The sequence below is a fragment of the Astyanax mexicanus genome, chromosome 18 (assembly GCF_023375975.1).
Source record: "Astyanax mexicanus isolate ESR-SI-001 chromosome 18, AstMex3_surface, whole genome shotgun sequence".
Classification (NCBI taxonomy): Eukaryota; Metazoa; Chordata; class Actinopteri; order Characiformes; family Acestrorhamphidae; genus Astyanax; species Astyanax mexicanus.
The window spans coordinates 35,065,088-35,091,852 of NC_064425.1; the positions used below are offsets into that span (position 1 = coordinate 35,065,088).

The 26,765-nt window shown below is 37.8% G+C and overlaps 1 protein-coding gene across 5 annotated transcripts in view; it reads left to right on the forward strand.

Annotated features, from left to right (window-relative positions):
- The first annotated feature begins 241 nt into the window (after positions 1-241).
- LOC103037339 (Down syndrome cell adhesion molecule-like protein 1 homolog) overlaps positions 242-26,765 on the forward strand; it is a 181,231-nt gene continuing 154,707 nt past the window's right edge. For 3 of the 5 annotated variants that reach the window (XM_022675689.2, XM_022675691.2, XM_022675694.2), the window contains exons 1-2: positions 251-455; positions 20,573-20,893. In XM_022675689.2, the coding sequence (XP_022531410.1) occupies positions 413-455; positions 20,573-20,893 (364 nt within the window). In that variant the 5' untranslated portion in view covers positions 251-412. Of the gene's footprint in view, positions 456-20,572; positions 20,894-26,765 lie in introns of all 5 variants that reach the window. The other 2 variants (XM_049467379.1, XM_049467378.1) reach the window with 2 other exon arrangements.

The window sequence follows — 26,765 nt, forward strand, 5'->3', positions numbered from 1 at the left end:
TCCATGTGATTCAGGTAAGGTCCGGTTGTGGCCAGGTATGCGCGCGTTCGTTCTTCGTTCCTTTCAACAGCAGCACTCATGTGCAATGAAGTGCTTTCACTCCGCTCCCCACCCCCAACAAAAGCAAAAGTCAGAGCTCCGTGCGCGCTCTCTCTCTCTCTCTCTCTCTCTCTCTCTCTCTCTCTCTCTCTCATTCTCTCAGCATCATTAGCCCTGCTGAAGGAGGGGCCGCTCGCGTGACGGTCCCGAACAGGGAGGAGGGACCAAAACGCTGGCCGCGTCTCGGCGCTGGCGAGTCTGGGACTAGGGCTGGAGAGATCGCCGGGGAGCATCACCGCCACTCCTGCACGGAGCCTCACCACACCGCCGGGATTGCAACCAATTCCTCAGAAACAAAACTGCTCTTTATGGCATGTGGCTGGTAACATTACTCCTGCTGTATTCCTTTAAAGAAGGTAGGTAACCTGGTCGCGAGCTTTTTTTCCTGCCCGTGGCACCCCTTCACATCCACACTTAATAATGAGCAAGTTTACACTTATGCAAAAAAAATGCCTTCTGCACCAATCTTTTGATGTAAAAAACGTTGTTTGTCTGATACTGTAATATGTATATATTGCTGTAAATATGTTCCGCATGATATTTTAACATGTTAAATGTATTCTCTCTACCGCTGACAAAACTTTGTTCAGATGTCTCGTTTAGCAGTTAAAAGTTGAAACGCTCTTTTATTCACCGAATGATGTGAAATAGATGCAGATCTGTCGAGGTGAAGCTGGTTTGCATGAGAGCGAACGATGGAGATGGGAGATATAGCGCGATCTGTATGCGAGATATGGAGATACGGTTATGAATATGCGCGATTAGGCAGAGAGGAAGGCAGTTTAATCCTGTGGTGTTTAGACTCTAAACGCTAAATCTCGAATTTCTGGATGATGTTTGTGGTAAAAAGTTGGTCAGTGAGGTGAAAGTACAAATGGCCCAAACATTCACTTTAAACAGCCCCCACAGCGCTACTGCGCTCCAACAGCGCGCGCACATTTCCCCCTGTTTTGTCGCATTGGATTTGTTAAGTTGTGTCCTCATAAAAACATTCATTTTTAGCGGTTTTTGCACATTTCTAAAGGTTTGCTAATGTGCTTGTCTTTCTAAAGTGTGCATCTTTCAGCTGGAGCGCGAATTCATCTGCATATTTTTTTCTATGAAAAACAGCAGCCTCATTTTCAATTAGCGCTGGTGCAATTAGTGGTCCTCCATTTTCTGTGCCAACAGATCCCTGATCTGATAGTGCTGATAATGACTTTGATACGGCTCAGTTTGTGTTTTGTTACTTTTAACACGACCCGAGGCCGGGGTGCTTTCAGATATTCGCGATTTTTGTGACCAACAGTGAGTGCCATTATCAGATTTATCAACACATTTTGTTTTTTGACATCGCCCCTCCCCCCTCCATCTTCTTCTCCAAAAAATATGTGACTGGGTGTTTTTATTATCCTGCATTATTTTATCAAAATTATGGAAATGTGCAAATTTGAATGTTAAGACACGTTAATCACAGATGCTTAATTATGGTGGAGAAGGTTATGGGGAGGGTTTATTCGGTTTTCTAGGTGCGTTGTGAAGTGCTGAGATTATTTGCCTAACAACAGCTCAAACTGAACCACTATTCCTGGATCAGTGGTGTGCGGTTTACACAAGTTCTGCTCCTGTTTTCAGGAAGGATGTTTGTGTTTGTTTTTATCTGTTCATATTTTTATATAAATTGCAATTCTCTCTCTCTCTCTCTCTCTCTCTCTCTCTCTCTCTCTCTCTCTCTCTCTCTGGAGAAGGGTGCATTTGGGCGTAAAGTGTGTTGTAGGGGCTTTGCATGCAGGGAACGCCAACAAACTTGTTTTTTAGTCTTTTTTATCGAATTATCACCGCTCTTTACCCTCTGATAGACTCTATATCTATAAATACTATTTTATCAAATACACCAAGTAACCTTGCTTTCGACCGGAGGTGTAAAAACCCACATCTCCAATTATCATACATGCATATGCATTAGGACTGCGTATTTTTTTGACAGGGCCGCACCTCCATTTTCCGTTCACTTTCAAGGAACATTACAGATTCACGTTTTTTTTTTTACTTTTTCCCCCACATTTATTTTTACAATTTAGGGGAAAATATTTTCGACTGTCCGTTTTAACACAATTAGTCGATTTGAGGTGTTAGGTGTGTACTTTTGACAACATGCACACCTGAAGACTAGCCGCTCTTTAATGGAAATCAAATGGAATGGAATAAAATGAAAAACCCTCCTAGGGGTGCTGCAGTATTTCATATGGAAATTTCCATTGTTATTTTTATCTGGGGTGAAAATGAAAATTATAATTACTTAATAATAATAATAACAATAACAATAATAACAATAATAATAACAATAATAATAATAATTATTATTATTATTGTTATTATTATTAATAATAATAAATAACACAATTTTAAGAATAATAACAATAATAATGTGGAATTGCTGGTATATGATCTTACATAGTAACATCTGTGCAGTAGAGCATATCCCATGTTGTGGATAATTTTAGCACGAAGGATTCTTGTTGCCAAGCTGTGGTGTGTTCAGCTCAATGCGCGACAGGCCTTAAATCTGTCAACACATTCAAATACACCCTAAATTATTTCAATACGTGTATTTATACAACAAACTTGACCAATATACTCCCAATGTCTAAAGATAAATGAAAGAGGGAAAAAAATCTTTAGCTATTTTATTTGTTATATATTTTAGGTATTTTCTCAACATAGATTCTTTATTTTTTTATGGACTGAGGAGATGGAGGAAGAGAGAGATAGTTCAATATTTATTTTAAGGATCAGCTGCCGTCAAATTTGTGTGGCGGCTGCGATATTATCCAGTCTGATCCGATTTTCTGAACATTTGCCTAAATTAAAATGTGATTGAAAGGAGATTTCCACGTCCAATACATATTCCAGTTCAATTAATCATTATTATTATTATTATTATTATTATTATTATTATTATTATTATTAACAAAAATAATAACGTTTTGTGCTAATGTTTTTAATAATAAGTAATTATTGTCTTTCTATAGGGTCTATTTAAAATTCCACAAAAAGGAATAAAAAAATAACAGACCAAAATCAAATAAAAATTAGGAACAAATTTCTTTGTCATCATTTTTCACCTGCCGGCAATGTCACCCCTGCTCACGAACACCCCCTGTTTGCAAACACACACACACACACACACACACACACACATACACACGCACCCCCTCATCGAAATATGCAAAATTTGTTCTCTTTCTCTTTTTTCCTCCAAATCCCCTCTGCTCTTCCCAGCTGCGCAATTAGTACAGAGCTCTGCAGCATCCCCCACTCCAAAACTAAATCAGGTCATTGGCCATAAGGACTCCATTTATTTCTCTCAAAACGCCATCTCTCTCTCTCTCTTTCTCTCTCCCTCTCTCTCTCTCTCTCTCTTTCCCTCTTTCCCTCTTTCTCTCTTTCTCTCTTTCTCTCTTTCTCTCTCTCTCTCTATATATATATATATATATATTTCTCTCTCTCTCCTTATCGCTCTCACCCTCCTCTGTCCATCATCTATCGGTCCTGTCCCGCAGTTTTCTCAGATGGTCTGCCGCGTCACAATCAAAACTTTGTTTTTATTTATCAGCAGCTCTCAGGACTGAACCATTTTCCGCTGTGGTCCAGCAGCTCTCTGCGCTGCACGGCTGATTCAGTTGGGTTCTGACTGATAGATGGGTCAGATAATCACAGAGAGAGTGCAGAACTACGGATAAACCGCGCTCGTTGGATGTAGGTGATAAATGAATCAATAAATAAATCGCTTTGCGTGCAGGAAAATACTTTTACCATGATCATATATGACCCTAAAGAAACATTCAACACCTTGCTTGTGTGATCGGATAACTCGCAAAGTGTAGAGTGAACTGAGTGCATGTCACACACGAGGCATCGGGTTTTACTGCTAGCAGCAATTAGACCAATGACTTAATTTGCGACTTCGCTAAGCTGTGCTGCTGATTGGTAGTTGGTGTAGAGGTGGGGAAATATTATGAATATTGACGACACCAGACAGAGTACAGTCTTGTTCAAATTAAAGCGTAGAAACATTTAAAATGTGTGTGATGACGACTTGATTTATTCACCGTCTCAGACAAAGTTTTTTCCCCTCTGTTTAGGATTTCATCACATATTATTCATACTGTATTGTATATGGCCATTTCTCCTAAGCATATCGATATTAATAATGTGACATAATATCGCTATGGCATTAGAGCTTATCTTTTTCATTTGCCATAAAATATCAACTTTTGCATTAAAACATTGCGCCCCCCCCCCCCAATTTGACTTACTAAAGTTGCTGCTTAATTACTGTAATTAAATGAATAGTGTAAACCTGCAGTGAAGAATATTGCTTGTGACATTTTGTGTAACTGACACCAATAAATTAAATCCATAATTCCAGGAATTTGCTTATTTATGAGTATTTTTTCCTATTTATGAGCCTCTTTAGTAACACATGCCCTGAAATGTAGAAAATTATCTTGTATATATCAAGTATCTCAAAATCGTCGATTTTTTCTTTATTTTGATAATATTGTATCATTATATTGTAAATGACATTCAAGTGTTTTAGACATGTCACCCAGCCCTGAGCTGGTAAAGGTGTACATAGTCTTTAGTGTCTTTCGTAGGTTTGGGGGGAGGGTTGGTGGGCTGGACATTTTATCATCAACACCACCCAAACACATGCAGTCTATCTCACTGTTTTTCTAACAAATCAAACTCAAATTGGAATGTATTCAATTATTCTAAGAACTTAATCAATGCCCTGAATTGATTTCCCATATGCAAATTTTAAAACATGGATGAGTTAAGTTTACTTGAATTATTTGAGCAAATCGGTTGCCTTAAATTTCTTTGGTAATTTTCCTGAAAACTTAAGTTAACTGAACTTAACATTGTAAGTTCTTATCCCAAAATTGCAAGTAATGCTTTTTTGTTTGTCACTTGCTTGGCACCATAATTATACTTATGATTTTAAAACAGGCAAATAAAACTGATTTGTATTTAGTTTTTTATTTCAAATACTGTGCAACACTGATTTGAAATCATCATAGAAAAATGTAATATTTTTATTAGTTTTATTAATTAAAAAAATTAAAAAGCAAAAACATACGATAGAGAATCACCAAAGAAACTCAAAAAGTTAACGCTTGCTTTTACAGCATACAATATTGAGGCCATACAGTTGACAGTTATATACGACCAACAAGTTTTTCTAGGGTAGCTCTGTGGAAAATGACTACACACTGGCAGTATGTGCCAACAACTAAAGGACACAATCAGTATTTAAATAGAAGGTTCCAGGGGTACATGGAAGAGCTGTAAAAGCAGAACTCAATTGTCCGATTTTAATGTATAAAGCATTTTTACATTAAATTATTATTTATTATTTATTTTTAAATAATAAAAAAAGCTTTTATTGTGATAATTTCCGCCTGTGCAGCGATGGATGATGTGTACGCCCCCAGCTCAGGCAATCAGCTCTCCCTCTTGCCCTTTCTCTAAACCCATACATTACCCAGTGCCCCTCCCAAACTACCTCTCCCATTTTTTTGCCTTTTTCAAATTTGAGCTGCAGGAAAAGTCAGCAACCCTTACTTTATTCGAGTTCATACAAATACATTAAATCTGTATCAAAAAGTACTGCAAAATATGTGGACAATTTTTGAAAAACATATTCTAAATAGGACAAAACCGACTCTCTCGTCAACTGTGAAAACTCTCGCTTTGAAGTGTGAGCTAGTGAGGATTGCAAATGCTGAAAAGGCTTGCCTTTTCCCTGACACTGCAGAATCACGGGTGGAGGGTGTTCTTTCTGGACTAGATGAAAGGGAGAAGAATGGTACGCTTAGTGAATTTGCCCGTTCAAGAAAGAATCACATGCAGATGGATAAGAAGTGATGCAGACGGCCTTTTCCTCCTGCACTCGATCTCGAAAGTGTTTTTATCCATCAGTTCAGTGGACTGTGGCCTGTATGTAAATTTATATTCACAACCATCTAACATGATGGTGGTGAATGAATCCATTCATAGCTGTGTTGTGCCTGCTTTGCACACTGGGTAGGCGTGAACACTGAGTGCTGTGATTAACCTCTTAAAGGATATGTTTAGCCTGGCCGGGATTTTTACTTCCTCTCACTTTGTTTTGTCGGATTTCTATTCTAACTCCATGTTAAATGAGCATCAGAGACAGTGTTGTTTTCACATATAGAGAAAATTGTCCCAATCAGTTTATTTAGATGGTATATTGTCCTACAGATAATATTGATAAACATAATAAACATAATAAATTAAAATGATTGCATTTTAAAACATAAAATTGTGTCACTGATGATACTACGATACTACAGCTTAATAATTAAATTATACATTATATATATTGGGCTTCAAAAATCAGTTTTCTGATTCCAGTCAATCTATGATTGAATGATCTCATATCGATTTCTACAAATGTACAAATGTATTGATCTGAACAGTTAGCCTACTTTGGACCAAAGCAAAGCCCTAATTGAATCAAATGGACAATCTAAATGAATCGGGATCCTGTGAATCAATGGTGATACCCAGCTATAATTATCTACAATATATAATATATCTTATGTATATTATAAAAGCAAGTAGGGCTGCAATATATTCAACAATGACGATTATTGAAATTTGTCGACTACAAATTTCATTGTCGACTAATCGTTAATTTGTAACAGTTCCGCATTACACAGTGCTGGGGACAAAAGCGCAATAGGAGATGGGTAAATGGTTTGCTCACAAAGTTTACACTCAACTTAGTTTGTGTCTCCAGAAGTGTCCAAACAGAACAGATTACATATTTACTCACTAAATATCAGCAATTTCCACGTTTAGATAACATTCAGATATTTAAATGCCTTTTAAACCTCATGTTCTGCTCTTTCTATCGTTTTTATTGATGGCCGAAATAATCGTTGACTGATCGAAAAAGTAATTGTCAGATTAGTCGACTACCAAAATAATCAGTAGTTGCAGCCCCAAAAGCAAGTCACTTTTGATCATCAGGAATATTCAGACGTTGATACTGAAATACATTTTTAAAGATTCATGCTGCATAAATAAAACATAAATATAACAACATGCATATTGGCCAATTCATGTTATTGGGTTTTCATAAATGCAAATTTAGATCAGGAAAGACTATTTGAAGGTTATGAGCATATTTGATGAGTTGGTAATGTAATTGTTGTGATAGGCCTGTGTGTGTTTTTTCTGTATATTTTTGAATGTATGTTAATTTATTATGATCTTATTAGTATTTGATGATTTTGAACAAATGTGAGGCTTTATTGTGACCTGCGTGTTTTGGATACTTGGATCTGTATGTGATTCGGCAACTGGGTATGGTGGAGTAACAGAGACAGAATTTCTTTGCTAGTGTGTAGAAGACTTTGGGGGCAGGGTGTGTGTGTGTGTCGGTAAGCAAATGTAGATGAGAGAATGAGAGCGCTGCATTATGCGCATAGTGGTTCACCATAGGCAATATCCTTGCCTCTTTGCCATACATATTCATTAGCCATTTTTATACCAACTGCTACACACACACACACACACACACACACATATATATATAGTGCCTTGAAAAAGTACAGATTTTTGGTGTTTTTTTTTGTCATACATTCATTTGTCAGATTATCAAACAAACATAACCTGAGCAAATACAAAAATCAGTTTGTTTTTGATGATTTCATTTATTAGGACAAAATTCTATACAAACCTACCTGGCCTTGTGTGAAAAGTAATTGCTCCCTCATGAATTAACTGTGATCTACAACATTTTTTGGAAAGCTGAGTTTAATTTCACTACTAGCCACAACCAGGCCTGATTACTGCCAGACCTGTAGAACATTATGCCCCGATCTGAAGAAAAAACAGATCAGAAAAACTAAATCAGTAATATCTATCAGTCTAGAAAAGGTTACAAAGCCATTTCTAAAGCTTTGGTACTCCAGGGAACCATCGTGAGAGCTATTATTCACAAATGGACTATCCTACTAAAATTACTCCATAAGGGCATGAACAACTCTTCCAGGAGGTCACAAAAGAACCCAAAACAACTACATCTAAAAAACTGTAGGCCTCATCTGCCTCAGGTCAGTGTTAATGTTTCAATAATAAGAAAGAGAGTTTCAAGGGTTCCAAGGGAAAAAAAACATTGTTGACCAAAAGAACACAAAGGCCTCACATTTGCTAACAAACATCATGATGATCCACAGGATTTTTGAAAAATATTTTTTGGCAGAAGTGGAACTTTTTGAAAGGTGTCTGTGTCGTTACATCTGGTGTAAAACCAACACAGAAAAAGAACATCATACTGAACCTAAAACATTGTGGTGGTTGTGTGATGATCTGGGGCTGCTTAGCTGTATCAGGGGCTGGACAACTCAATGTATTTGATCAAACCATAAATTCTGCTCTCTAGCAGACAATCCTGAAGGAGAATGTCCTGCCATCTGTTTGTGACTTCAAGCTCCAGCAGGACAATGATCAAAAGCACAGAAACAAGGCCACTTCTGAATGGCTCAAAAAAAAAAACTTTAAAGGTTTTGAAGTGGCCTAAAAAAGGTCTGATGAAGTCGCTGTGGGATAATCTTGAGTAAAAATGTTTTCACATAGATTTGAAAGACTCATTGCCTGTTATGTATGTATGTATGTATGAGTGTTTGTGTGTGTGAGTTTATAAGTGTATGTATGTGTGTATAAGTGCATGTGTGTATGAGTGTTTGAGTGAGTGTATGTGTGTATGTGTGTGTGTGTATGTACAGTGGTATGAAAAAGTTTGGGCACAACTGATCATTTTCATAATTTTCCTTTACAAAATCATTGAGTTTTTTTTAGATCAGCAATTTCAGTTAAATATATCATATAGCAGATGAACACAGTGATATTTTAAAAGTCAAATGAAGTTTATAGGATTGACAGAAAGTGTGCAATAATTCTTTAAACACAATTTGGCAGGTGCATAAATTTAACAACCTCCAAACATTTCCTACAGCTCCCAATGAGAGTCTGGCTTCTGGTTGAAGGTATTTTAAACCATTCTTCTTTACAAAACATCTCCAGTTCAGTCAGGTTTGATTGTTTCTGAGCATGGACAGCTCACTTTAAATCCCACCACAAATTTTTTATAATATTCAGGTCTGGGGACTGAGATGATCATTACAGAACATTGTAATTGTTCCTTTGTATGAATGCTTCAGTAGATTTTGAGCAGAGTTTAGGGTCGTTGTCTTGTTGAAGGCATAGAACATTGTTCTCAACAGTCTGCTGATTTTGTCTGGAATCCTTTAACAAGATTTCCAGTACCTGCACTGATCACACAGCCCCACAGCATGATGAACCAACACCAAATGTTACTGTGGGGAGCAGGTGATTGTTTTGGAATGCTGTGTTCTTTTTCCGCCCTGCACACCGCCATCCAGATAACTCAGTTTTAGATTTATCAGTCTACAGAACCTTATTCCAAAATGAAGTTGGCTTGTCCAAATATGCTTTAGCTTTAGCATACCTCAAGCGACTCTGTTTGGGGCTCAGAAAAGGCTTCTTCTGCATTTCTCTCCCATACAGCCACCCCTTGTTTAAAGTGAGCTGAATAGCTGATGATGCACAGTGACGCCATCTGCAGTAAGATCATGATGTAGGTTTTTGGAGCTGATCTGTGAGTTGACTATGACTGTTCTCATCATTCTTCTCCTCTGCTTATCTGATATTTTTCTAGTTTTGCCACTTCAGGTCTTAACTAGAACCGTGCCTCACTCTGTTCCTCACAGTGGAAACTGATCAGCTGAAATCTCTGAGATTATTGAGCTTTTTATATCCTTCCTCTAAACCATGATGTTGAACAATCTTTGTTTTCAGGTTATTTGAGAGTTGTGTTTTGAGGCTCCCATGTTGCTGCTTTTTAGAGAAGATGCAAAGAGGATAAAAACTTACAATTGCTCACCTTAACCCTTTCTAATAACTAGCTTCACCTCTGGATGTAGGTCAAGGGTCAATGAGCTTTCCAAACTAATGTTGTGTTCCAGCAATTAGTGCTAAACGTATTTAAATCAATACAACGATAAGGGTGCTCAAATTTATACACCTGCCTAATTTAGTTTAAAGAATTATTGCACACTTTCTTTCAAATATTCATCTGCTATATTATATATTTAATTGAAATTACAGATCCGAAGAACCAATGATTTATAAAGTAAAATCATGAAAACTATCAGTGGTGCCCAAACGTTTTCATATCACTGTGTGTGTGTGTGTGTGTGTGTGTGTGTGTGTGTGTGTGTGTGTATGAGAGTGTGTATATGTGTTTAAGTGTATGTTTGAGTGTGTGTATGAGTGTATGTATGTGTGTATGAGTCTACGTATGTAGATTTTTGTAATATATACATTCAGCCACTTTAAATTGCACACACAGCCTCTGTAGTGCCTGTAGGTAAAGAAAATTGCCACTTCCTGGAGCTGATAAACCAACAGGAGCCCTTTTAGCAGCATGCCCAATGCCAGGCGTAACTCAAATGGTCAGCACATGGTGAACCTCCAATATCAGGAGCTAATGGTGCTAATATTATGGCTGGTTGGTGTGTATGAGCGATAGCGTTTCTGAAGCGGAGATTGTTTGTTGGAAGAGGCCAGTGAGGTATTGTGCAGTGTGTTTAGTGTGCACTGCTTGTTAGAAGCGTGTTCTCTGAGACGGAGAACAGGCATCATTAACGGAGGAGTTCAGCATCGCTCCTCATTTGGCGCTTGTGCAAATGGCAGGCAAAATGGCGGGAGCCTTTGGACGAGAGTGATCTGAAACAAAAGCAGAGCAGGGAGTCCGGGTTATCCTCTTCACCCTGTTATTCACTCCTCTACAGGAATGGGGTCGAGCCCAGCCCACCACATTTACTTCATGTGTAAACACTAACATCAGCTACTTATAGATCAGCTTTCAGGTACTGGAAGATTTTACATTACTGGGAAATTCTGCTTGTAGCTACAGTGCACCAGAGAGCTGGAATTTATTACAGTGAAAACTTCTCTCACTGGATTTTTTACAAAATAGACAAAAATGTAAAATTATTTTTTTAATAAATGTATGAAAATGTCTGAAATTTATTTTGTTATTTTGCATTAATATATTCCTAAATTAAAAACAATATTTTGTCACAGTACCAAGAATACTGTTATAATATATCGATATTGTTTTAGAACAAGATTACCCACCCATAAAACCATAGTTATTTCAACACACACAAAATGCATTAGAAGTGGCAGATTAATAAAAACACTTCTCAAAAAATTTTAATGTGTGATTTGTATTATGTTTTTTTGCTTTTTGTTTGAACTCCTACTTTGCATTATACACGTTTTAGCTGTAAAGTTTTTTTTCTGCTGATAAATTTATCTGGTAGCTCTTATTTTTTTATTTTCGTTTTGCTGCTTTATTTTGATACATTATGTTCAGAATTAAATTCTTGTTCCTGCTATACATTTAAATCTCACATTTATACTTGCTAAAGGAGTATGGACTGAGGATGGCCACTTTGGGGTTTTTGAGTTGAACTTTTACTAGAGCTCTGTTTGCTATGTTATAGAGCCCCAAACTGTTTCTTAACTGTTTTCTTAACAATAAATTATTTTATGCATTTAAGTCTTATTTTTTATGAACATTGTTGTTTAATGTATGGTGGTCACTGTAATTTTTCACTTGATAATTGTTTTTAAAGGGGACATATCTACATTTTCTAAACATTTCAAATCTTTTGAATGTAGCACATAGAAAGTGATGTAAGAACTGAAGTTTTTGTGTAAATCTGGGTCTGGCCAGTCCAGTGGATATTTAATTATATTATGTGGTATTATTTGATAGTAGCTGTGGCACAATAACGATGGTTGCAATGGCATTAACAGTTTAAAGACGGACATGTTTGAAGTTTTATTACTGAATTTTTTTTTGTGAACAACCAAAACTGTGTCGGATTTTTTTAACCCTTCCATTCCCACTGACCACTTTTATATTTCATATTCCACAGCTTCTAAAAACCTTTAAATCTAACAGTCGACTCACGAACAGACCAGACAGTGAAGTACAGTGTTTTACACTGTTATATTATCCAGTACATGTGTTTCTATTGAAACTACTGGTCATAAACACTCCCAGTGTTTTTGTTTATTTTTGTCATTTAAGCTCTTCAGGTCCAGTGAATAACTTGAAATGGTATAAAATCCAGTAAACGGCAGCTTGTCTTGTCATATAGGACTGCTACAGGACTACTAAACAACAGAGGTGTTCTAAAACTTTTGACTGGTTGCGTATATAATGCATGTAAGGTCTTATTACAGTAGCACACAAAGCTTAATCAGATACATGAAGAAATAAAAGCCTTATCTCCCTCTTTAGTGACAGTAGAAGGTGGGGCTGTCCTTCACCTCAATGAACTACTTCTATTCAGACGGTGGGAGGATAACCCAGCCGCTCTCCAGAGCACAAGCAGACCCTTACCCAGTCCCCCACTGTGAGATTATAGATATTGCAATCTTTATTATGGGGGTTAATGCCGTGGGCTATAATCTGTGAAGGCAAAAAGGGTGGGGGCGGTCAGGGGGTGAACCAACTGACCTGGTTTCTCAACAAACTCCAGTAGGACAGTCACAACGTCCATATTTCTATGCATCTGTTTGTTTTGTAAAATCTGCTTGTGCACTGTTGTTTTTATGGAGACGCTGTTCATTTTTAGTGATGACACAATGCCATATTTACAGATTAGTTACATGATAAACACTCTGTTACTGTTAATGGCAGATCAGTGTGAGTGTTTGTTATCTGTGATTTGGAACAGAGGCCTGAAGCTGTGTTTGGTGCTGAAGTATGTTCAGGGCCCTGGTTGCTGTCCGCGGTGCTGAAATGTGTCTGTGTTTTCAACTGGGGTGATTAAAAACAGCATCAGCCTGAAATTGATCTGAATTGGTAAAACTGGAGAAAAAAAACTCACTTTAAAAAATTTAATTCTCTTACAAATTTGTACTACCACTTTCTAGATAGTTGTACTTCTAGATTATGAAATACAATGTTTTTGCAACAATTAAAATGTACACTGTACATGTGTAGTCTTTTGCAATGGGCTACCTTCTCTCTTAACCCTTTCAGACCCTGTATCCGTTACAGTGGACATAATGTATTTTAAAATGTTTTTGAATAGACTGTGAACCAGCCAGTGAACAAGTTTATAAACTATTGAAACACTGCACTGGAAAAACAGTAACAGTACTAGAGCCATTGAGACAGAGTAACATCTAATATAAAACATAAAATATTACACACAGGCTTCCAGTGCAATGGAAATAAAGAAAACGATTAAATATTTTAGTTAATTGGATTTATTTGCTATATAGATTTCATAGAAATCTTTCACAGCTTTCTTACATTTTTTCCATCATTGGAGATACTACACGTCTGAAAGGGTTGAGCTAAGCAAAGCTTTTTTTTAGTATAGTTTGCTTGCAGTTGCATGTTAAAATTGAGCCACAATTAAGACCAGGTGTCATTATTTAATATTATGAATTAAAGCCAGCTAAACATTCAATGACAAACATTAACAGAGGCCACCTTTTTCATAAATCTACATTAGGTCATGAGTGGTGAATGTAAAACCACTATCAGCAGCAGAAAAGGGTTAACTTGCTCTTACAGCCTACAACACAAGACAGTCAGCCCTTAAATAGGTGTGTAAAATGTGTAGCTAAAAGAAGGGAGCCCAGAGGAAATTAATACACATTAATGATGAGTGTCAGAGACAGGAGGACACACCCAGTATGCAAATAGAAATAGATGGTGCCAGGAGCCAATGGGAAAGGTTTGAGTTTTACTCATTAAGGTATCATTGCACTACCCAAACTGCACCGATTCTAATGTGATATGCTTATTAATCACAAAAAACATGATCAATTCTAGGACACTAAATTATGACCGGTATTTCAATATGTTTTACTACATCAGTCTAGTAAGATCTGATCCTAATCATGCAACCCTTTGACCTCGATGTGATCCTGGCCTTTCTCTACTTTTTAATGTTCAACATTTTTTTTACCATTTGTTGACTGTTTGTTACCTGTTCAGAGAGTGTGTTTGAGTGACTGCTGCAGTAACTTCTGGTCCTGACCCAATCTGATCTGTACTATTGCCCCCTAGACCTCACGGCTTGTGCCCGCCTCTGTAATCTGCCCTCCCTTTGTGGCACAGAGAGAGGAGGGAAAGGAGCGAGCCCTCCGCCGTGCCGCGATTATCAGCCTGGGGAAGCTCTGTGTGTGTTAAATGTGAAAGGAGATTATATGGATTTAACTCTCTGCGTCTGGCATACAAATTCCAATCACATAACATATCCCTTCGTGTTCTATGGGAATATAAAAAAAGAAGAGAGAGAGAGAACTCAACCCCTCCCCTTACCCAGTTAGGGCTTTAGCTCTAATCTCAGCCTTTCAGTTCTCTCAACCCTTTTTTCATGTTTTTCTTTCTATTCTGTTTATGTTTTGCAAATGGACATTTTTTTATATTATAAACATCCTCCGTTTCTCTTTAGGAGTGTGAAATGGATTTTTTCCAATAATCACTCTAATAGTTAAATCGAATGAATTTATTGTGTTCATTGTCTCTTAATGAAGACGTTCTTTAGTCAGTGACAGCTAAGCTGAGGGTTTGGTTATCTGTGAGGCGCTGTTGTCTTTTATGTGGCAGGAACATGTCACCACCATTCTTTTGAACACAATGAGCATCACAGAAATAGGGATAATCCAGGCATTGTTGACACAAACCTGGTGGGGGGCATTAATTAAGTGTAATTGCTTTAGAAGAAAACTCACTTGCTGTAGGCTTGTATCTTTCCTGGCTCACAGCCAGAGCTGAGCTAAGCAATTCTCTGAATACAAAAAAATGTGGAGCCATCGCAGCAGAGACAACATCGTGCAAAAGGGCTAAGAGAGGGTCTGTACGTAACGCCAAGGCTTTAAAATATTTCTGGAGTCATTTTATAGACATCAGCTTTCATTGTTATAAAATAGCTGTGCTGTTTTTATGGATCAATAGCTGGATAGTGGATAGTTAGATGGTGTATCCATCATATTAGCTGCTGATAGGTTGCTAAATACATACCGTAGTGGGGGTGCTGTGACCTATTTATTCTCCTATCAGATGGGAGCACTTAGGTCAGATCTTTTCCATTTTCCAAAAGCATAACTCTACATTAGTGAATGTGTAGTGATTGTAGCTTTTAGCCAACATAAAGCCAGCCACTCTCAGCAGCAGAGAAAGGGTTAACTTGGTCCTACAGTCTTCATCACTGAGAAGTCAACCATTAAGATTAAGAGATACACGTACACCCAGGAGAAGGGCGCCCATTGGGGAACGACTAAACACTGACGGCGAGTGTCAGTGCATGGTGGACACACCCAATATTTAAATGGATGGAGCCTGGAGACAAGGTTGCACTACAGCGATTTGAATGTGATATGGTTATTTAAGATTTAATTTGTATTTTTAGATTTCTGGGCAATGACTCTAAAACTTGTGAATACAGTTTTTCCCAGGTAAATTTTATAGCCAGGCAATAGATGGACATCAGCTCTCTTTGTTATAAAACAGCTGTGCCGTTTTTATGGATGGCTGTTAAGTGGATAGTTAGTTGGTGTATCATCATTTTAGCTGCTCATAGTTTGCTTAATACCCAGGGGGGGTGACCTATTTATTCTCCTATAAGATGGGAGCACTTAGGTCAGATGGTCTAAACATGTATTATATGACTTATTCTAAATGCCTGTGCCTGTCTCTGGGATATTGCTGATACATTATGGGGTAATGTTAGACAGCTCAATATCTGAGCTGGTGTGAGGTCCTGCTGTCCATGGCTTTTGTTTAAAGGTCCTCTGTTGAGTTGACCCAATAATAATTATGACATAATAATAATTCAATTCTCAGCTGAAATAAAAAATATATATTTATAACAAAAAAAATTCACACTCAGGCGAGCACAATTTAATATGATTATTAATACTCCTTTCAGATGTTAAGACTGTAATATTACAGAAATAACAAATTCAAAATGCAGCATTATTGAAATATCTGGTGTAACTTGGACAAAATTATTGATGTAGCATAAATAAAAAATAATGAAATAATAATAATAAAAAAATAATGCAATGCAATGAAATTTTGTTAAATAATAATGTTAAACGATTTCCAAACATATGTTGGAGACTTTTTTATTTTTTTATTTAAATGTTATTGTTTGGATAACATTTATACCTTAAAAACTAAATTGTACTTTGTTATTTATTTTTGCTGGAATCAAAGGCAGTTAAGAGGATAAAATAATGGGAATGGGCGGCACTGTCTTATCACTGAAGGCAGGGCGGAGCTACATATCGTACTGCAACCAGGCAGGCACTAGACTTATAGAGAAAACACTTTTGAGAGAGTGTTGTTTGAAATACAGAAAAAAATGATGAACACAGATGATGGAGTAGCAGTGAATGCACATGAATGCACATAAGGGGTAGATTTGATGATAGGAATTGTATAAAATGATAAAAGCAGGTTTTTCATTTATACATTTTACATTTCTAATTTTAATACCTAAAACGTTCAGTGTAACGAATATTGCAGAATTACAGTATCATGCTATCATCATTATCATGGGCAATTCTTTGTAATAAAGTTGTATCATAAGATGCCCTGTGATTCACAATCCATATATACAACTTGTTTATTCTTATTTTAACTAATTTAAATTCTACTGAAAGTGTCTTGTTTGAGTCTGGTTTTAAGTAAAAAAAAAAAAAATACTTACAATATTACTTTTTATTTAGCATTCATTCATTTTATGGCTTTTATCTGACACTCTTATCCAGAGTGGCTTACAAGCAGTGGCGCAAAAAGGGGGTATGCAGCGTATGCGTCCAAGCCCCAAATCCAAGCCCCAAATGAATTTGCGGAGCGCGGTGGGAAAGTAACGACAGGACGCTGACAATTGTAAAACACATCTCTCCCAAATAATGATCCAAATAATCCTCCTCTGAATGACTGAAGAAAAAGTTAACACTTTGGATTGGCCAGGAAAAAGTCTTGACCTGAATCCTATTGAGATGCTGTGGCATGAACTCAAAACAATGCTTTATGCTCACAAACACTCCAATGTGGTGGAGTTACAACAATTTTGTCAAGAAGAGTGGAGCCATACTTCCACCACAGAGATGCAAAAGATTTATTGCAAGTAAATGCCTAATTGTAGTTGTTGCTTTTTCACGAATGGACCAACCAGTTATTTAGGGGGGTTCTTTAGGTTTAGGGGCCAAACACTTTTTCACACAGGGCCATGTAGGTTTGGATTTGTTTTCTTCTGAAATAATAAAAAACTTTATTTAAAAAATGCATTTTGTATGTGCATTCAGCCTCTGCGCAACTTCAACTTTCTCACTGATTCTTAAACATTGTTCTGAACAATCTGCTGATATTGACTGGAATCCATGCGACCCTCAACGTTACAAGATTCCCAGTACCTGCACTGATCACACAGCCCACAGAAAAGGCTTCTTCTGCATTTATCTTCCATACAGCCTCCCCTTGTTTAAAGTGAGCTGAATAGCTGATGATGCACAGTGACGCCATCTGCAGTAAGATCATGATGTAGGTTTTTGGAGCTGATCTGTGGGTTGACTATGACTGTTCTCATCATTCTTCTCCTCTGCTTATCTGATATTTTTCTTGTTCTGCCACTTCAGGTCTTAACTAGAACCATTCCTGTGATCTTCCATTTCCTCACTCTGTTCCTCACAGTGAAAACTGCAGCTAAAATCTCTGAGCTTTTTGTATCTTTCCCCTAAACCATGATATTGAATAATCTTTGTTTTCAGGTTATTTAAGAGTTGTGTTTTGAGGCTCATTTTGTGTTCAAATAATTTGTGCTAAATGTATTCAAATCAATGAAACGACAAAGGTGCCCAAATATATGCAAATGCCTAATTTTGTTTAAAGAATTATTGCACACTTTATGTAAATCCTATAAAGTTATTTTTAAATATTACTGTGTTCATCTGCTATATGACTTATTTAACTGAAATTGCTGATCCGAAAAAACACTGATTTATAAAGGAAAAATCTTAAATCTTTTCATACCACATTACAATTATTAATACAATATACACATAATTTATAATTTCACTTGCATTTCTTCCCCCTATTTTGACAACCTGTATGAGCTACATTTAGTGACAATATGAGAAATATTAAGTAAAAGTAATATTGCTAAACTGCTAAACTACTAAAACAGTGTAAAGGTTGTGATGTCAGTCATATCAAGGTTTATTTTCTGAAAAGGGTAAGGTTATTCCAAGGTGACAGGATGGGCAGCAAATTCCTGGAAACTTAAATAGTCTGGTATTTTGTATTAAAATTGTTAAATTAATAATTTAAACATCTGATTTTTTTTTGTTTGTTTTTTTAATTTTCAAACTTAATTATTAACCACATAATTATTAAACTTAACCAGGCACCACTGCAGACATGGCAAATGCCTGCCCATCCCCATACCAAAGAGAACTGTAAAAATGTAGAAAAGTGAAGGTTAATATACGTCTATATGTGTAAAAATGCAAAATCTTAAAGAATGAATTGTTACATGGTGTTTGACATGTAAACAACTTATATATTAACAACATAGACACAAAAGGCACAGGTAAGACTTTATCTAATGCTTTTTGGAGTTAACTCCTAATGGTTAGCGTTAGCGTAGCGTTAGGTTAACATTAAGTTACTGATAGGTTAGCATTAGGTTATCATTAAGTTAGTGTTAACTAGGTTGTTTTATCATTAGGTTAGCTTTAGGTTACTGTTAACCAGGTTATTTTTTCATTAAGTTAGCATTAGGTTACAGTTGGGTTGCATTAGGTTATCATTAGTTTAGCATTAGGTTAATGTTAGGTTATCGTTAGGTTAGCGTTAGGTTACTGTTAGGTTATCATTAGGTTACTGTTAGGTTATCATTAGGTTAGCGTTAGGTTAGTGTTAACTAGGTTATTTTATCCTTAGGTTATCATAAGGTTAGCGTTAATTAGGTTATTTTATTGCTAGGTCATTATGCTACAGTAAAGATAGCGTTAGTTAGGTTAGGTTATCATTATGTTAGCATTAGGATGTTATTATGTTAGCATTAGGATGTTATTATGTTAGCATTAGGTTAGCATTAGCTTGGTTAGGTAATCATTATGTTATTGTTAGGTTACCGTTGGCTAGGTTAAGTTATCATTCAGAAAAATATATAGCGTTAACTCTATAATACTGTGGGGCAAGGCATAAGAGCCTGTGTTTGCTACTCAATAAAGAAAACAAAAAAACAGAATTTATTTTAATAAGGGTGTGCAAATATTCACATTCAGCAGTAACTACCAAACCAAAGATGCATTAGTCCTGTTTTGATTGGATGACAGATTTTTTTTCTGTTAATGTGTGCTAATAACTAATTCATTAATATTTTTATGCGACATTGTGCTTTCCTTTATCCACTACAGTTGTTCAGTGGTTTGTGAGTTTGTGTTGACAGCAGCTTCAAAAGATGATTAGAGTTAAATGATATAATAAAAATTCATAATGTCACTTATTTTTCCAATCATCTCATTTTCCATATTGATAATGGCAAATACCTGGATGTGTTCTTGCTCCTCCCTTATTATTGTGGATGCATGGAAGGTGACTTGTGTGGACGTCTTACAGTCTGAGATTCCAGAATGGGCCTCGCAGCAGTATCTGCGGAGGAGAAAGTACATACCTATTTAATACATTTAAAAAAAATAGTACTGATGTGAAATCAAATAAAGTTTGGACTTATTTTAGGCGAGAACATAGTGTTTTTTATTTTTTGGTTAAGGAAGTGATTATGTGAAAATGTGCTCCTACATTTTTGAAACAATGCTTTCCGCTCCCCTGAGAGGGAGACATCCTCAAGTACTCATCTGTTTTCATCGTGTTCTCCTGTCGAAGTATGCACTTGCGAGTCGAATATACCAAGTCCGCACTGGCCAAGTACCGGAGTCCAAACTTGTGTACTCCGGATTGCAAAACGGCTGTTATTAGCTTTTTTAGAATATTATTCCAGCCTAGAACCATGTAGCAGTGCATTGTGGGATAATAGTGACTACACTAACTATCTATAATGGATATTTGAGTATATTTGAGTATATATAATTACTAACTAGTACACATTAGGAACAAACCCATCATTTGTTTTATGTGACACTGCACATACTAAGATGTGACTATTGCGCATGCACATATTGCAATGGCAGTGTTGAAATTATATACTCTGCAGCCCTAATCATAAGTGTGTTAACCAGTCTCATGTCCAGTGGTGAGTGCCAGCACTGGTATGAGATTGTAAGTGACTTTTTTTCTCCTTTTCTGGCCGTCCCCCAGTGAACAGCGAGGATGTGGTCTCAACGCGGCTGTACTTTGTGAATGCCTCCCTGCAGAGAGTGACCTTCTCCAGCTCAGTGGGGGTGTCCCTGCCCTGCCCCGCGGGTGGCGCCCCCCATGCAGTCCTCCGTTGGTACCTGGCTACCGGCGACGACATCTACGACGTGCCCCACATCCGCCATGTGCATGCCAACGGCACACTGCAGCTCTACCCCTTCTCCCCCTCTGCCTTCAACAGCTTCATCCATGACAATGACTACTTCTGCACCGCAGAGAACCAGGCCGGAAAGATCCGCAGCCCAAGCATTCGCGTCAAAGCGGGTGAGAAACTGTTCTTCTTTATGTCTTTATTTATTTTTGGTTATTTGTCAGTCATCCACATCCTGTCTCTCTGTCCGCAATTCTATCCAGCCATTAGTTTTTGATGTACTGGATCTATTCTAAACATTTCTGAGGATGGACTAGCTTTATAGAATATACTACATCATTTGATGATAAACAGAATTGCCACACAATGTTTAAATCTCCTCCTTTAAAGCAGGGGTTTCAAACCTGTCCAACATGGCTAAACATTTAGTAGCTCACCTGATTCTACTGGTTTAATAAGTCAGTGTTTAAATAAGTGTTGATGAGCTTTTGCTTGGCTGGAAAGAAAACTTGCAGCCGCACTGGCCCATTATGGATAAGGTTGTCTACTGAGGTCTGTCTGTCATTTAGCTTCCTAAGACTACACAGGTTGTAAAATGTCAATGATGAATTTGCTACAATGATTAGAACAGTAATTTTCAACCCCAGCAGGCCACAGTGTGGTACTTCTACAGGACTGTTTCACTTATTTTCTTTTTTGCAAATGCAGTGCCATCAAATAGTATTTGCCCTTTTACAGATTTCTTTTGTTTTTGCTCTTTCTTACATTTTTCAGATTACAACAAACTTCAATATCAGACAAAAATAACTTGAATGAATACAAAAAGCAGTTTTTAAATGACGATTTCATTTATTAAGGGAAAAAAGCAATCCAAAACCAACCTGGCCCTGTGTAAAAAAGTAACTGTAATTAACTACACTTTTTGGAAACTTGAGTTTTCACTAACCACAACCAGGACTGATTACTGCCAGACCTGTAGAATCAAGAAATCACTTACATAGAACCTGTCTGACAACATGAAGCAGCTAAAAGATCTCAAAAAACTACACATTGTGCATAAACATTATAGATTAATTTTTTCCCTTAATAAATAAAAATATCATTTTTAAATAGCTTTTTATATTTGTCTGTAATTAAAATGTATGTTAATATAACATTTTTAGTTAATTCAATAGATTACATTGATTTGTTGTGCTGTATTTGGTTAGATTTTAAATGTTAAGTTGCAAAGGATTAGACAGTTAAACACTCGGCAGTTACACTTTACATTACCTAATATCTTTATTTTTCTATAGCATTGTAGGCAACGGATAAGTTGGTTAGTAACTGGACTGTCATAGTTGCTTTTTCCATAGTAGCATTAGCGCTATTAATAATACTAGATTTGAATTTATGAAGAGTTTTAGATCCCATTTGCATCCTCGGTTTAAGATTAGCATTTTACGTTACAGGCCATATTGTAAGGATGGAAGGGCAGAGGTAAGAAGGTAGGCATGCACCGTTATTCATCCAACATAAATGTCCAGCTGAACATCTGCCCTAACAGCAAAATTAGCAGCAGCCATATTTCTAACCTAAATAACAATGTTAGTGCCACATGGGTGTCCCAGCAGCCGGCCTGTTGACCTGGCTCCTTTAAAAAGCAGCGAGCAGACTGCACCACAGACAGTTGGCTCAGTGACCCTCCCATTTAGTGCCAAGGTCACTTCTTGTGAGCGGGAGCTGACCGCCCAGCGACAGCGAGGGATGTCCACACACACACACACACACACACACACACGCATATACCAGCCTGTGCCAGTGTCCCTCCTGTCTCCCAGCCTCCATCTGTCCTGCATGCTAGAGTTCCCATCTCACACACACTCACTCAGTCAGACAGCAGGCACATGTCTACCTATTGCACATTTCCCCCAAAAATAATAAGAAACATGAAAACACATGCTGTGAAAAAACTTACACTATTAAAGGTCTAAACGTGCACTTCTTTAAAAATACCAGGATTGTTACTGGTCCATTCTTTTCCTGCCATTTTCGGTGTAGTGTCTCAGCGGACAGAATAAATTACCTACTAACCACCGACAAGATGAGGGTGACTTTGGCCTCAAATAATTACACTAATTAATCAATTAAGTGCTGAGACGCAGCAAAAATGCTGGTGGATCTGGCAGGGCCGGTGGAAACCAGCGCTGGGATAGAGCAACCAGCCAATCAGCACCATCATATAAGGGTTGCCATGGGAATGGGAGAGGGGAGGGGCAGGGTGTGGTGCCCAGTGTCTCAGGTGGCAGTAGAGAATGATGAGAGTTGACAGCTCATGGTGTGACACTACCCCCCTATCCTTCATTCTCCCTCCATCTCCCGCTCTTGCTCTCTTCCTTCCTTCCTTCGTCGTTTCCATCCTTCTTTTTTCTCACCCACTCCCTCTGCATGCTGATCCTGTGCCAATAATAGCACTGGCACCTGTGTGGATAACTTAACGTTTATGAAAATCTCACCATGTGGGATCCATCTCTCTCTCTCTCCCTCTCTCACTTGCCCTTTCTCTCATTACATTTAGGTAAAAATGCCATTATTTAACCTAAAATAGCATTCAGTGCCAAGAAGACTTTGTCAAATAAATCATTCAATTAATTTAATCAATAGTTCTGTGCAGACAGGCACATCAGTTACTGTATTTTAGATTTATAATGTCAAAATTTAAACATGTAAAGGATTATTGCTCAAATATGCACATATTCTCATTTTAGAATTATTTCATATTTTTGGATTTTTTAAAAGTTCACCACCTCCTGACCACCATGAGTAAACTCATTAATTCCTGGTTGGGAAAGGCTTTGTAAAGAAATGAATAGAAGCTAAGCTGGACTTGGGTGAACTGTCACGAATGGCGAACTTCAGGCCTCACTGTAAACACAGACTATGGCAGGTGCATCTTGCACACCCACGCCCTGCTCTCTCTCTCTTTCTCTCTGCCTTTGTCTCTGTCTCTTCGTTCGGTGCCTCGGCCGCTTGATGGGCAATGTTTACTTTCCTTCTCTACATTCATGTGCCCTGATTTGTTCAAATCCATCCCTTTCCTCCTGCTTTTTGTGCTCTGCACTTAATGAATAAGTAAACATGGTATTTGGTTTCTCTCACGTTAATTATTTAAATGACAGCGATACGAAACGTGTTCCTACCGGAGCGCAGGCAAGGAAAGCTAGGTTTTAGATCCGTTTCTAAGCAACGAATGAATACAGTCAGGCATCAGTAACATTCTAATGATGTCTGCCATTCAGGCCTGCACATGAATAGCATTATAGTGCAGTTGTTTATCTGCTTCTGTGGCGTACGCTGCTTGACATGGCCTATACATTTCTTAACTACGAATGCACATTATGCTTAACCAGGCTTCCTGCTTTGCAACTCATATTCTATTTAGCATAACACATTTCATATAAGCAGACAAGGTTTCAGTGTAAACGAATGTAATCTTAGGATCGTGTCAGTCAATGCATCTTTGGAAAATCCCAGGGCACCCAGTCAATCAACGAGTTAATAAATAATATGTTGGCGGTCGAGGCCAGCACGCCAGGGAGTGGTATTGATTTGTTGTATTGATTTAAATCCCATTTCCATCAATGAAAAGGTGGTTACCAATGGGCGTAGATCTGGGCTACTTAGAAATTATTTAGCGCTGTGTTTTGTGCATGATAATAACAAGCATGAAGACTTGGCGATGAGACAAGGACACTGGTCTCGGTCTCTGCGGGTCACACTGTCGCCTGGCAGAAACCATTATTAATGGTCGAGGAAACTCGCCCGTAGGCCTGGTGTTAATTATATCAGGGCTGGAGTTGGGGGAAGCTCAAATTCTTAGGATTTCTACTGAATATCGTACTGAAAAGAAAAGGGATTTGTAATGGAAGCTAGAGTTACAGTGGTGTTGAGTTTAACGGAAACAGTATAAGAACCTTGAGCCGAGGACTGGTGAAAGCGGACTCCCTTGCACTGCCTCCTGCAACGAGACGAGGGAGACATTACAGTCTGTAAGTAAATGAATGTTGATGAGGAAAAGGAAACAAATTAAATGTCTGAAATGAAAACGAAATTCAGTGCCATCTCTAATCCACTTCTGGTCCCTTGTCGATCTTTAGCGAGAGGCTGATTTCCTGGCTTGCAAGTTTGCAGTGCTTTCAAGTCCTTTCAAGTGTGATCTTTTCCTCCTGCCTAGGTTCATTTTACACCTCTGGTTTAGCTGTGGTGGCACTGGAGGACTTTTTCACTTGCCAGTTTGGCATATTGGGTTCTTGAGGCATTAGGTTTGGGTGGTATTATTTTTTTTTACACTGTCCCACTGTTTTAAAGCATGACTGCGGTATACAGTATTACTGGGGCAGGGATTTCCTGTTTCAAGTCCTGTGTTTACGTAGCTACAATACTATCAAATTATGGGTTATTTCTGGAAAATATATATATATAATACAAAGTTCAGTTTGTTTACAGAGTAAGTGAACAATGCACACAATTCATCTCCACTTATAAATGTTCAGACGAGATTGATAGAGTGACTAGACAGATACAGATATTTTTTTCTGTGGTGTTGGTTCTGTAGCTCATTTGCTAAACTAGCCTCCAATACAAAGACACAGAGTATCAGCCAGCTCAGTACAGCTGATTCTGACTAACTGACCTGAGTACTGATAATACACATTCGCAAAGGTGTTAAAAGTATCTACATTCATTGCTCAGGTAGAAGCATAGATACTGGGGTTTAAAACACTTCTGTCGATGTTGAAGTTTAAGCTTTGTTGTGTAAAAATACTGGTTTGAAAACTACTTAAAGTATGAAGTTTGCTTTTGAGAACACGGCTGTTATCAGACAGTCATGAGACTTACAACTAAGGTGGGCCATTGTTTTTTCCCCACTTGTTTTCAGAGAGGGACACAAAATGTAGTGAGCGGCCCCTTCCTAAAGAAACCGTTATAATGTTTCAATACCACAGTGTGAGGAGGTAAGAAGTCTCCCTCATCACCAAAGCTGTTGCTAGAGATTTAATGTTCTGTAAAGACAATTGTTTTAACAAACACATGGAGATACTTACCTGAGAAGGGGGTTCCAAAGGACTGGCAGCCATTACAGTTCCTCTTCTTGTACTAGCCAGAAGGGCCCATGGCAGTGCAGGAGAGAGGGGAGCTGGAGTGAAGAACCTGTAAAAGAAAAAGACTAAGTTAATTGAAAGGAATACTTACCGGTAGATGTTGTAATGTAATGGCCATTTTAAAACTGTGTGAGAATATGTGCACATTGTAGAAAATGTTAATTTTTGTATGCATTTAATTAGGATGTTTTAACTCACCTGCTGAGATTTGGTTTAGCCCGGGGCGGGGCTTCCAGTATTTAAAGGGGCAGTAAGTTAGAGTGGGGGAGCTTTTTTTTTCTTTCCTCATTGTGTAACTGACTGCTGAAGAGTTAGTAAGCTCAGTGAAGTACTGTCCTGAAGCCTAGGCACAGTATTTATTTGTAGGGCTGCTGTTCAATGCTAAGTTGCATTATAGTCCTTTAATTTGCATTGTATTTTTTAATTCTTTATTTTTCTTTTTTTCTTTAATTACACTTTTTTGAATAAATTCTGCACTTTGAACTTACCTGGAGGTATCCTTTGATCTTGGTGTGGTGGATTCCGATCTCCTTCCTTGGCGCTTTCCGCACGTAAATCCTTAAGTTCCCCTGGTTTCACACACCTTCCAGTGGAGAACTTCCACAGATGGTGGCAGCGGTGTAGAAACGTGAAGGCACGGCAGCGCAGACATCCCATCAAACAAGCTACAACAGAAACAAGAGGACGTCAGCAGATGCCAACACTGAAGAACCAGTCACAAGACCAAAGTGCAAGATGCCTCCTAAAAAAAGTTCAGCTTTGCAAAGTGCCCACCAAGATAAGCAGCGTGAACCTGTTGATGAAGACAACATGCAAGAAGTGGCTGCCAATGCTGATGTAAGCATGGAGCAGTTATGCAACATGGTTCGGGTGTGCAGCACGAAAAAGACGAACAGTTGCAACG